Below are 12485 nucleotides of genomic sequence, written 5' to 3'. Positions count from 1 at the left end.
CAGGTTGTTAAATAATGGAAAACACAACAATTTGGCATGTAAAAAAAATTTGACTTAGAAATTATTCGAGTTCAGGCAAAGTCGACTTTTAACTGTATTCCGAAAATACCATCAGTTAGGCAAGACTTTTTTATACCTTGTTTAGCTAACCTGCTGACTACAAATATTGATGATTTCGAATAAAAATTTAATTTTCTTTTTGGCCAACTAGCGCACCCGCTGTGACGAACAAGTGGAAATTTTAGAAAAAAAATTAAGTTTTTCTTTATTTTTATTATGCCCTCTGCTGCCCTGAAATCTCCAAAGATAAAATATGTATATTTCTTCTTAATTATATAAATTTGCAGCATTTAACCATCCTATTTTATTTTTATTTTCTCCTCCATCTGGATGTTTTTGGCAAAACTATTTGCTAAATAAGAAAGCAAAATTTTATTTTTATTTTTATTTCGTCGCTCTTCCGATGATCTTTAAAAATGTTGGATTGGTATCAATATATTTTACTAGTCGAGCAACTCATTTTGCTAGTTATATTTTTGATGACTAGCAAATTTTAGAATAGGTTGCTTGTGGCTAAAAAAGTAAATTTCTAGGTCTGCTTTGAGGTAAAAAAACAAACATTTTACTTTCATTTCCTGTCACTCGTCGGAACAAGGAATAAAAAAAGTCTTGTCTTATTACAATCGATCCAACAAAGGAAACAACAATGTATCAACAGTAGATTCATACAAATTGATAAAATTTAAGGGGGTGGGAGGAGGAAGCCTGTTTATCCCTCATCTAAATCTACCCCTGATCAAGTTTATAATTATACAGTATTGACATAATCCATCCAATCACTCGCATGTATAGCAGAAGTGCATGAACCGAGTTAGACATGGCTCTGTATATTCCTTTTCGATCGATGGACTTTTCTGTATATTTAGGCTTATTTATTATACAATTACTTACTAATTAAAAAGTATATTCTGACTTTGTATGCCTGGGTCTTTGTTTATGACTAATTACAAAAACAAAAATAAAACCTGGAATTTGAAAACAGACTCGACCCAGGAAAACGAAAAGAGACCCTAGCTTTCATGTGATTATTGCTGACCCTTATTCTAATTATTCAGGACCCTGATAGATTTCATTTTCACACTCTTTATAATCGGTTTCATTCACTTGAGAATAAACCTGTTGTTCATTTTTGAGCTTTTCACAATTTGTGTTGGCTCTGTTAACATTATCTATAATTTGATCCAAATCCTTCAGTTTTGTATTCGATTGTTTCTTATTAGCTACATTAATATCATCGTTGCTTAACATATCACCTCCAACGTATATTTCATTTTCTGTTTCCTGATAATCAGTGCGGAATTCATTGACGTCGATCGCAGCATAATCATGAACTTTATTTTTTAGTTCAACCTGGGGATCATCACTCCTAAATCTAACTGACATATTTCTGCTTTTTGATGTTTGTTGATTTTTAATTCGCTTTCGTTTCAAAAACAAAAAGATTATTATAAATGCAACCACAACACAGAATAGAACACAAATAACTACAATAATGACTGAAGTGCTCTGAGATCCATCATCTTCATCCCTGTTATTCACAACTGGAATTATTCCACTTCCATCTTCATCCCTATTAGTCACAGTTGGAATGTTGCCACTCCCATCTTCTTCATTCCTATTATTCAAAGTTGGAATGCATAAAGTCTTGTTTCCCTTTCCAATGGCATTTTCTGCTTCACATGTTATTCTCATCTCAGATTCAACTTCCATTGGTTTAATGATTGTTAAAACTCCATTTGAAATTGTGAAACTGTCTTTTGGAATACTAGGCTCTATAATCCAGTGTGTTTCATTTACAGGAGGCCTAGCCTCTGCTGTACAGTGGAATGCCATTTGAGATGTTTGTGTGATGTTAATCTCAGGTTTGTAGTTGACAGTGATGGGGCCCATTGAGCAAACGTTGATCTCATTTGTTCCATTTCTCCTTAATTCACAAACAAACATTGCATTGTGGTCTTCTTTTGTTAAAATTAATTTGTGAAAAATGTGGGTTTCATCTAAATAAGTAGGCAAAACTTTTCCATTTCCTGATTTCATAGTTGTAATAATAGTAGGATCTGAATCATTGTGACATGATACTGTTAATGTTTCTCCAATGACATAGTAAGTCTTAATTTCTCCACAAATTGGATTTAGAATTTTCAATCTCTGTATAATCACTTTTGAATTTGCAGAAATAGCAACTGAATTTCCATTTGGTTTAATTACAGAACACATATATAATGTAGTAACATTGCCATCAGATCCAAAATTTATATTATCTGGTATATTAAAAAGAAGAGTAAAGTTCATTCCATCACCAGAAATTGAAAAATTTTCACCAAAACCTCTGTAGACATCCCTGTAGACATCCCTGTTGTCCGAAATATATATGAACTCAGTATTTTCAACCTCAAGCCATCGGACACTGTGGTTTTCAGGTAATTTTTCCACTACACAGGGCAATGTAACCTGCCGTCCTGGGAATGTCCTCACCTCTTCAGGTGGCCTGGTAACAAACGCAACATCAGCAGATGTACAGGAAATCAAAACAATCAAGATGTAAACTATATTATGCATCTTGTCTGTCTCTCCTAAAAATGCCATTGGGCTGCAACTTCTGAATCAAAGAAAATAGTTCACATTAAGCACCCATGGCAAACATTTAAATATTGAATGAATGAATGATGCACTGCTTTCACAGTATTTATATAAGTACATCAGAAATTTGATTTTTGTATGCTACTGTTCTTCAATACAACACAGGGGCGGATCCAGGGATGTCCAAAAGAGGGGCCGAAAGTTGGGCCAATCGAGACACCACTGTCCTAGAGGAACCGCGGGAATTTCCCCCGCAGAATATTTGTGTTCTAGACGCCCAAAAATAACATTTGAGGCGTTCTGGGCTCTAATTTTTTTTTTCTTTTTCTTTTTTTCTTCTTTTTTTTAAACTTTTTTTTCCTCCCAAAATCTGCCCCTGCAACATATCGACGTAAGGTAAGACGGCTTTACAGGAATATAGAAAAGCATTAAAAAGACATTGCTTGGAAACTTACTGTACAATTATAATTTATAAATTACAACATTTTAATAAATTATTTATTTTATTATTGTTTTTGCATACCTTATAAAAAGATAAATTAATTTAATATGGTAAGAAAAAAAATTTTGTATATAATTATATAAAGACACTAAAATTCCGATTGCACATATTTTAAATTTACAAATTAATTAATATTTTTACATTTATAGTTCCTGCTATTGAGCAGAATGTATCGCTATCTGTCATTTTGAAGCGTTTTTCAAACAGGCAAATCCAGGCCTAGGAGAGGAGGCCTACATGAGAAAACATGATTGGCGGCAGTTGGTGTAGGCTTAAGGAAGATCGTATAAGCCGCTGCAAAACAAGTTCGACCGCGATTTATGGAACACTTTGTATAGTATGTTTCAGTCAATTCGATTCATTGAATGACTACTAAATATTCTATTCTGATTATTATAATATGATAAATATGCATAATTACTTACAAAGTCTGTAACCAACAAGAACAAGATAAGCTTTGAGGCTAACTTCTTGACCTCATGTTATTTAAAAATTCATAACTTCATAACAGTTTCGTATACTAATATTTTTTCTTGAAAATGTTTTTTAAAAAACTATTCTATACTACTATGTGGTTTAACATAAATTAAATTCCTCAAAAAAAAAATCCCCCCCCCCCCCTAAAAAAATAATGTACTGTACATAGTCTAGGCCTACTTAATATAGTTTTACTAAAAAGTCTCAGTGATTTTCCTGATTGATGACAAAAGAATGCACAGTATTATACTGTAGTAGTTGTGCTCAGCTTTGGTATTTTCATGAAACAGGTCTCTAACTTCACAATCTACATTGACAAATACCGTACTCGCGCGAATAAGCGCCCGGGCGCTTAAAATATTTTTTGCACTTTCTGAGGGGCGCTTATTCGAATGGGGCGCTTATGAAAACAGAGTGGAAATTGAGGGGGCGCTTATGGAAATAGATGAAAATCAAGGGGTTCTTATGGGAAATTATTTTAATAATTAAAAATTAAAGAGTCACTTTTTGAATGAAAAAAAAGATTATATAAGGACATTACGAATGGTGGTTAGAAAAGATAATCGTCCAGAGAACATGGCCCATAACAAGAATGCGTGAATATTTACATAACAGCAAAATAGCAGATGCAATTAGTGGTGGGTAGTGGTCGTTGGCCATCGGCCGATTGAGATTAGCAAGATGGCAGGACCATTGTGTTTTTCTTGAAAACTCAGAAGAGAATGTGCTTAAGGTCAAAAAAAGAAAAAGAGGAGTAGGACTAGACATAGACAAATATGTAAAAAAATTAAAGTTGGAAATATACTGTCTGTCCAGGGATTGGAGCTCTCATCTGTCCAGGGATCGGAGCTCTCATCTGTCCAAGAGAAATATCCTTATTTTGATATTGACTGAAGAAGAATGTGTTTCCACTCTACAGTTCAAATCATGCCAACAACCACAGTCCAAGGATTGATTGGATTATTGGACTTAAACTAGTCTTAAAATCTTATGAGGGGGCGTTTATTCAAATTAGAAGGGGCGCTTATTCAAACGGGGTGCTTAAGGAAATTTTCTCGTTAGGAGGGACGCTTATTCAAACGGGGCGCTTATTCGCGCGAGTACGGTATACATTTAATTAATTTTTGTAATGTATTTTGCTTTGGCATACAGTATATGGTGCTTAATTTTTGTTGTTGTTAATAAATGTTTTTATCTATGTTAAATTTTTGTTAAGTTATTCATTTACAGACTTCCTGTCATATTTTAGTTAAAACAGTGATAAAAAAAATGTTTTATTAGGACACATGCAGGAAAAATCTTGATATGCGGATAAGTCCCCCCACTCCGCTTGATTTTATTTTGAGATGTCACGCTAAAGAATTATATTTTTTTATTGGCCTTATGTTTGTTTACGTTTAACCAAATGTAGGTTTTTGTTTATGAATATTATATATTTACGTGACTGCGATCATATTTTGCCACCAATCAAAATACAACTCCCACCCACATGCGATGCATGCTGCTACTGTAATTGGTGATCCGCTTCCAGTTTAGTTCAAAAAGTAGCGCACCCTTTATACTGGCAAGCACGACACTTACACACAAACTTGAATAACTTGAATTGGGCGCAAATAAACTTTAATTCCACTATCCGAAGATCGATCAACAATCATGAAATAGCATGAAAGTGAAAGATTAACTGCAATACAAACAAATACAGCGATATAATAATGACTCTTTTTGGTGCAAAATTAACTTCTATAGTATATCATTCTATGGATAAAACTTATAATGACTCATAAGACTTAAAACTTATCATATTGTACGTAAAAAAAAAACACACAAAAAAAAACAACACCTAAATATCATACAGGAGTAAAAGTTCACAGTTCAAATGACATTAAAAAAGGTTATAAAAGTCCTCTTTAAGAGGTCACCGTTATAATTTTCAAAATAATGTAAAATGGTACTGATAGCTACTGTTTGAGATTCCATTACTGAGTGACTGTTTACAATGTTTTTTACATAAGATTTATGGGTGACAATACAAGAAAATTGGAAATGCTCTATAAATTGTTTACTTACTGTAGAAAATGATGATTTAATATATCTTCAAAGTAAATAATGGATGACAGTACAACAGAACTGTACAAATGCTCTCTCCTCTTTGCCCATTTCTCTGTCCTTCGAAATATTTTGCATTTCAAAGTTTTCAGTCCAAGCCCATTGGACTATGTGGTAATTTGGTAATAGATTCTCTAAAACACATGGCAGCGTAACATTCTGTCCTGGAAAAGTTCTCACCTTCTCTGGTGGCTTGGTAACAAACTTAACATCACCGAATGTATGCGAGAGTAATGAAATTATAATAATCAGGATGTAAACATGACAACGCATCTTGTGTATCTCTCCTGCAACTGATCTGCCAAATTTAATTTAAAAATTTAGTCAGATTTCTGTGTCCAAAATGTGAAATATTGTAACAGAATGTAGTTTTACACTTGTTGGCTCTGCAACAGGTTTGCAAATTTTAATCAACAAAAAAGTGAAATTTCTGTGTCAAAAATTTAAAGTATTGCAACAGAATATTCTATTCACTTGTTTTCGTAATGTTGAAGAAAACACTTGAATGTCCTCCAAACTTAACTGGAAATATTAATTGTTCACTTACTGCAGTAGAATAATGATTTAAATGTCTATATTCAGTGTTAAAGCAGTTTCTGAATTATTACTGTAACTTTGTTAGACCTTCCCAGGTACACTGTATGTTAATTCCTAAAAGGTGCGAAAGTTCCGTCTACTTTTACTGACTACTCAATCAATAAAAAATCTTCAGCAATTCTTCTTTATATCAGTGTGAGACATACTCTGAGCTATGTCAAAGAAGTATAACCTATATAGCCTCTGCCAGTGAGCTATTGCTTCCTCTGTCATATCATGTAGGAAAGAATGTAGGTATGTACTTAATGTTTTTCTAACTACTTCCTTGTTTAATGTGTGCTAGTAGTAGTAGTATACTGATCTATCCTGGGCCAGCTGGTGTCTTGAAAACAGAGACCTTAGACCCATTTTAAAATATACACCTACTCAAAAATAAAAACCCATCTTGGGTTGAGTGCGGATTATGGTTTTCAAAATGCCGGGTCTCTGTTTTTGTAGTTGATACTCGAAAAAACAGAGACCCAGGCATTATCTCCAATAAAAACGAAGAAATTACAAAGGTCGCTAGGAAACATCGTACATTTCAAACAAACCACATTAGAAATGTATAAAAGTCAGCAAATGTCGTCCGCAGGAGGAGCTCCGTGACAATTCGTTTTGTATGGTGTTTCTACAGTATCAATGGCCAGCCACAAACAGATGTGTATAAGAGACAGCTTCCATCCTCTTCATTATTCACAGTTGGAATGCTCAAAGTCTTGGTTCCCTTTCCAATAGTATTTTCTGCCTCACATGTTATTTTCGTCTCAGACACAACTTGCAATGGCTTTAATTTTAAGACATTGTTTGAAATCACGAAACTGTCTTTTGGAATACTAGACTCCACAATCCAGTGTGTTTCATTAACAGAAGGCCTAGCCTCTGCTGTACAGTGGAATTCCGTTGCTGATATTTGTGTGATGTTTATCTCGGGTTTGTAGTTGACAGTGATTGGGCCTATTGAGCAGCTTTTGATCTCATTTGTTCCATTTCTTCTTGATTCAAATTTAAATTTTGCTCCATGGTCATTTTTAGTTACCTTTAAATTGTGAATAGTGTGGGAACCATTAAATTTGGTAGGCAAAACTTCTCCATTTTCTGATTTTAAAGTTGTAATGATAGTAGGATCTGGATCATTGAAACATCCTAATGTTATTGTATCTCCAATGACATAATAAGTCTGAATTGATCCACAAATTAGAATTTTAATTGGAGGTTGAAGTGGGGGTTGAGTTGTCTGTTGAATTGGCTGTTTCTGTATAATGACTTTTGAATTTGCTGAAATATTACTTACATTTTCTTCTGGTTGAGTTACAGTACATGTATAAAATGTGGTAACTTTGAGATCAGATCCAAAATTAAAGCTATCTGGTATATTAAAGAGGAGAGTATAGTTCATTCCATCACCATAGATTGCAAAATTTTCACCAATATTATCAAGATTAGTTGTGATTACATGCCTGTTATTTGAAATATGGTTTATTCCACTGTTTTCAATCTGAAGCCAACGGACTCTGTGGTTTTCATTAAAGTTTTCCACTGCACAGGGCAATGTAACCTGCCGTCCTGGGAATGTCCTCACCTCTCCTGGTGGCCTGGTAACAAATGTAACATCTGCAAATGTACAGGAAATCAAAACAATCAAGATGTAAACTATTTTATGCATCTTGTCTGTGTTTCCTAAAAATGTCATTGGACTGCAACTTCTGAATCAAAGAAAATAGTTCACATTAAGTACTCATGCCAAACATATAAATATTGAATGAATAAAGGAACGAATGAATGCACTGTGTTTCACAGCTTTTATGTAACATGATAAATACATCAGAAATTTGCTTTTGGTGCGCTATGAATTTTCTATACAACATATAAACAAAAGAAAAGATGGGTTTAGAAAAAAAATATATAATAACATTAAAAAGACATCATTGCTGGAAAAATTACTGTAAAATTATAGTTTATAAATTACAACAGCATATCTTTTAATTTTTTTAGTATTTTTTATTATTTTTGCATACATTATAGAAATATAAATTAATTTAATATGGTAAGAAAAAAAATTGTGTATATAATAATATAAAGACACTAAAATTCCGATTGCACATATTTTAAATTTACAAATTAATTAATATTTTTACATTTATAGTTCCTGCTATTGAGCAGAATGTATCGCTAAAAAAAAAAAAAAAAAATCTTATGAGGGGGCGCTTATTTAAATTAGAAGGGGCGCTTATTCAAACAGAGCGCTTAAGGAAATTTTCACGTTAGGAGGGGCGCTTATTCGAGAGGGGCGCTTATTCGCGCGAGTATGGTATACATTTAATTAAGTTTTGTAATGTATTTTCTTTGGCATACAGTATATGGTGCTTAATTTTTGTTGTTGTTAATAAATGTTTTTATCTATGTTAAATTTTTGTTAAGTTATTCATTTACAGACTTCCTGTCATATTTTAGTTAAAACAGTGATAAAAAAAAGTTTTATTAGGACACATGCAGGAAAAATCTTGATATGTGGATAAGTCCCCCCACTCCGCTTGATTTTTTTTTGCGATATCACGCTAAAGAATTATATTTTTTTATTGGCCTTATGTTTGTTTACGTTTAACCAAATGTAGGTTTTTGTTTATGAATATTATATATTTACGTGACTGCGATCATATTTTGCCACCAATCAAATTACAACTCCCACCCACATGCGATGCATGCTGCTACTGTAATTGGTGATCCGCTTCCAGTTTAGTTGAAAAAGTAGCGCACCCTTTATTTTTCATTTCAAGTGGAGTGATGTTGGTACATCAGATATTACAGAAAATATAAGCTATCTTTTACGGATTCAAGTTACTTTTATGTGTATTAAACCACACATTCAAGTCACACCATTTAAAAAACTGTTTACTTGTATGTTTTGTTGTATTACTTGGGCCTATCATACAGAGACAAAAAAATTGACAAAATTATAAACAAGCAGCACCACCACAAAATGTCAGAACGCTAAGTACAGAATTTAGATTGTCTCAACATATGCCAACATCCATCATTTCGAGATCTAGTTTCTGGTATACTTGCTCCTTAGATGTTGCTTTTCTTTACTGAATTTCGAAAGGGAAAAAAATTTGTAACTGCTGAATTTAGAGAAATTGCCCTTCAAACTTGGTGAATTTTTACACAGCCTAGGCCTAGCTTAAGGCTTAGGAAGAATAGGGCTTTCTGTCATCTGGCCTAGCCTAAGAGCAAGTGAGTGTGTACTACTATCATAATGGTTCTTCATAGTTCCATACCTACTGCTGACATCCTCCGAGCTCTTGCCATGAAAACAAAATGTTGGCAAATGCCCTAAAAAAAGACTCAAAAATGGTAGTAGGGCTACAGTATATATATTTTAATGCGTACGGCTTACATTTTTTATCTAACCGAAAAAACAAACATACATGTTGAGCCACTCGCACACACATTTCACACCTGCCTCATCCCAATAGTTCCATTGTGACCTAAGGTCACAAAGGAACTATAAATGTAAAAATATTAATTAATAATCTTAATATTTAATTAATTTGTAAATTTAAAATATGTGCAATCAGAATTTCAGTGTCTTTATATAATTATATACACTTTTTTTGTTTTGTTCTTACCACCATATTAAATTAATTTATATTTTTATAAGGTATGCAAAAACAATAATAAAATAAACAATTTATTTAAAAAAATGTTATGTTGTAATTTATAAATTATAATTGTACAGTAAGTTTTCAAGCAATGTCTTTTTAATGTTTTTACACAAATAGGAATTATAGATTTTTCACTTACAGTAGAATGTTTTCATTACATCATCATGTATGTTATTCTTAAAAATTTCAAGTTTAAAATTCAAATTTTATTCATATTTATTCAAATACACCTCCAAGAAGGAAAACAAAAACGCACAAAAAAAACAACACCTAAATATCATACAGGAGTAAAAGTTCACAGTTCAAATGATTTCAAAAAGGAGATAAAAGTCCTCTTTAAGAGGTCACCGTTATAATTTTCAAAATAATGTAAAATGGTACTGAGAGCTACTGTTTGAGATTCCATTACTGAGTGACTGTTTACAATGTTTTTTACATAAGATTTATGGGTGACAATACAAGAAAATTGGAAATGCTCTATAAATTGTTTACTTACTGTAGAAAATGATGATTTAATATATCTTCAAAGTAAATAATGGATGACAATACAACAGAACTGTACAAATGCTCTCTCCTCTTTGCCCATTCCTAGATCTATAAAATCTGTAGCAATTGATTCTTATACAGGCAAGTTGTAATAAATGCTTTGACCTGTTTTTCTGAAATATTCTACCTATTATTAGGTTGTCAACATGCTCTGCTTATACACCTATGAGTGTTAAAAAAAAAGTACAGTTGAGGTATAATTTCCTCAGTATGTTGTATTATTACCACTTCCTTGTTTGTTTGTAACCTCTACCCTTGGAAATGCAGATGGTTAAATTCTACCCTGAATCACCATAAAGTAAAATTTAACCTGGACCACTGCAGATTTTAAATCCTAATAAGCAATTAATAGAGCTCTGCATAGTACACTATAGGAAAATTATTATATACGAAGGTTAGATTTAATGCTTGAAAAAATTTCCTGAGGGCCTCAAAGGAAACTTTTAAATGCATTAAATCTAACCTAAGTATAATAATTTTCCGTTAGTGTACGATGCATGCTCTACTAATTGCTTTATAAGTCAATCGCCATCGTTTAATGTTAGTTTTTGATAACCAACTGTATTGTTGTAGCAGTTGTACATTTCTGGCTATGCGTATGCGGATTTGTGCTCCTGCAGTACATGTTAACTAAACATCAGCAGTACAGTACTGATACGATGAATAACTATTGTAATTTGTATTATATTAGAAGAACTTGTTTGTAATGCTATTTCGATAGTCATTCGTCAAAGAAATAAACATTTCAGCATTTGAGGGAGAATACAGTCACCGACCTTTTTGGTCGGTGCAGACAGGTAAAAATCGTGCGATGATTTCATAACTACGCTAGGCGACAGCCTAGGCTAGAGTTGTAGCCTCGGCGGCCTCCTGTCTGACTGTAGGCCTACATCTAATCTCGTACCTTGAGTCTTTAAAATAGGTCTAGAATATTCTTAATAAACATTCCCTTTGCTTTGTTCATTAGAGTTCATTGATTCAATAACTTTCTTAATCGTTCATACTCAATATTGAATTTGAAGTAACTTTCTTTGGGTTCTAATTAAGTTTGTTTTACGAAAGTAATTTTCAATTACAGCACAATTCAATATTCATCGCGGTGTGCGATGTCTTTGCCGTGACAAAATGAAGATTTTTCAATAGTGGAAGCCAAGCGTCCACTAATTAAAAAATTATTGGACTGTGGGGGATAGGCAAATAACATTGGGAGTTGCAGTGATGACGTCACGATTGACTTATAATAGTAATTAGTACAGTGTATGCATTGGTGCATTTATGTACTTATTATTCATTACGATGGGTTTTTTTTTTGGTATGTTTATTTTTCTAATTTATCTTTATTGGAAATATTATGTAATTTTTAATACAGTAGGCTTAATTTGTGTTTTTCTATACAATTTACATTTTAACACGTTTGTGTCCAGCGATGATGCTGAGGGTTCTAGGGATGACTATTCTTGTCAAAATCGGGTTAACATGCTATCCTTTATTACTTCATTGTTATACATTGTATAAATAATTATAGGCTGGTAGTTCATGCAAATAGCATGTATGTTTGTTGTGTTAAGTTGCTGGCTGTACAAACGATTGCATGCAGGGCTATCATCCAAACATATATCAACCCATGGAAAAAGTGGATGAGAAAACTCGTACCTGGGGCATAGGCAGACTTCTCAAGTACTACAGAACATCCATGGTTGCTATGGAAATTTTGCCTATTACGGATGTACGGAGATAAACAAAAATACTACGGAAATTTGTCATAGACCTAGACCCATAAATAAATAGGTTTATAAGTCTACAACAATGACTTTTCTATCGGGTTCATTGGTTACATTGTTCCTAGAAAACTTAAGCTTGTCAAATTGCTATATTGTTGTGAAAACAAAGAAAAAAGTGGCCTTACGTCTTTATCATATCCCATTTCCTTGAAATCTGCCCATACAAAAAAATTCTATAGAACTGTATAGACC

At 32.9% G+C, this 12485-nt stretch overlaps 1 protein-coding gene across 1 annotated transcript; it reads right to left on the bottom strand.

Annotated features, from left to right (window-relative positions):
* Positions 1 to 383: 383 nt before the first annotated feature.
* Positions 384 to 9621, bottom strand: LOC117108957. The gene is made up of 2 exons (XM_033251153.1): positions 9584 to 9621; positions 384 to 2659 (listed from the first exon to the last, which is right to left on the bottom strand). Exon 2 carries the CDS (start codon positions 2644 to 2646, stop codon positions 1108 to 1110), a length of 1539 nt encoding a protein of 512 aa, XP_033107044.1. The 5' UTR covers positions 2647 to 2659; positions 9584 to 9621; the 3' UTR covers positions 384 to 1107.
* Between the last annotated feature and the right edge of the window lie 2864 nt (positions 9622 to 12485).

Source organism: Anneissia japonica, unplaced genomic scaffold, assembly GCF_011630105.1.
Source record: "Anneissia japonica isolate Jap-2015-1 unplaced genomic scaffold, ASM1163010v1 scaffold987_len1640505_cov201, whole genome shotgun sequence".
In the NCBI taxonomy this organism is placed as follows: Eukaryota; Metazoa; Echinodermata; class Crinoidea; order Comatulida; family Comatulidae; genus Anneissia; species Anneissia japonica.
Note: the sequence above shows the minus strand (reverse complement) of the source record. Positions and strands in the feature narration are given on the sequence as shown.

Coding starts and splice junctions, on each gene's coding strand:
- LOC117108957 (XM_033251153.1), bottom strand. CDS start 2,646: ATGGCATTTTTAGGAGAGACAGACAAGATGCATAATATAGTTTACATC.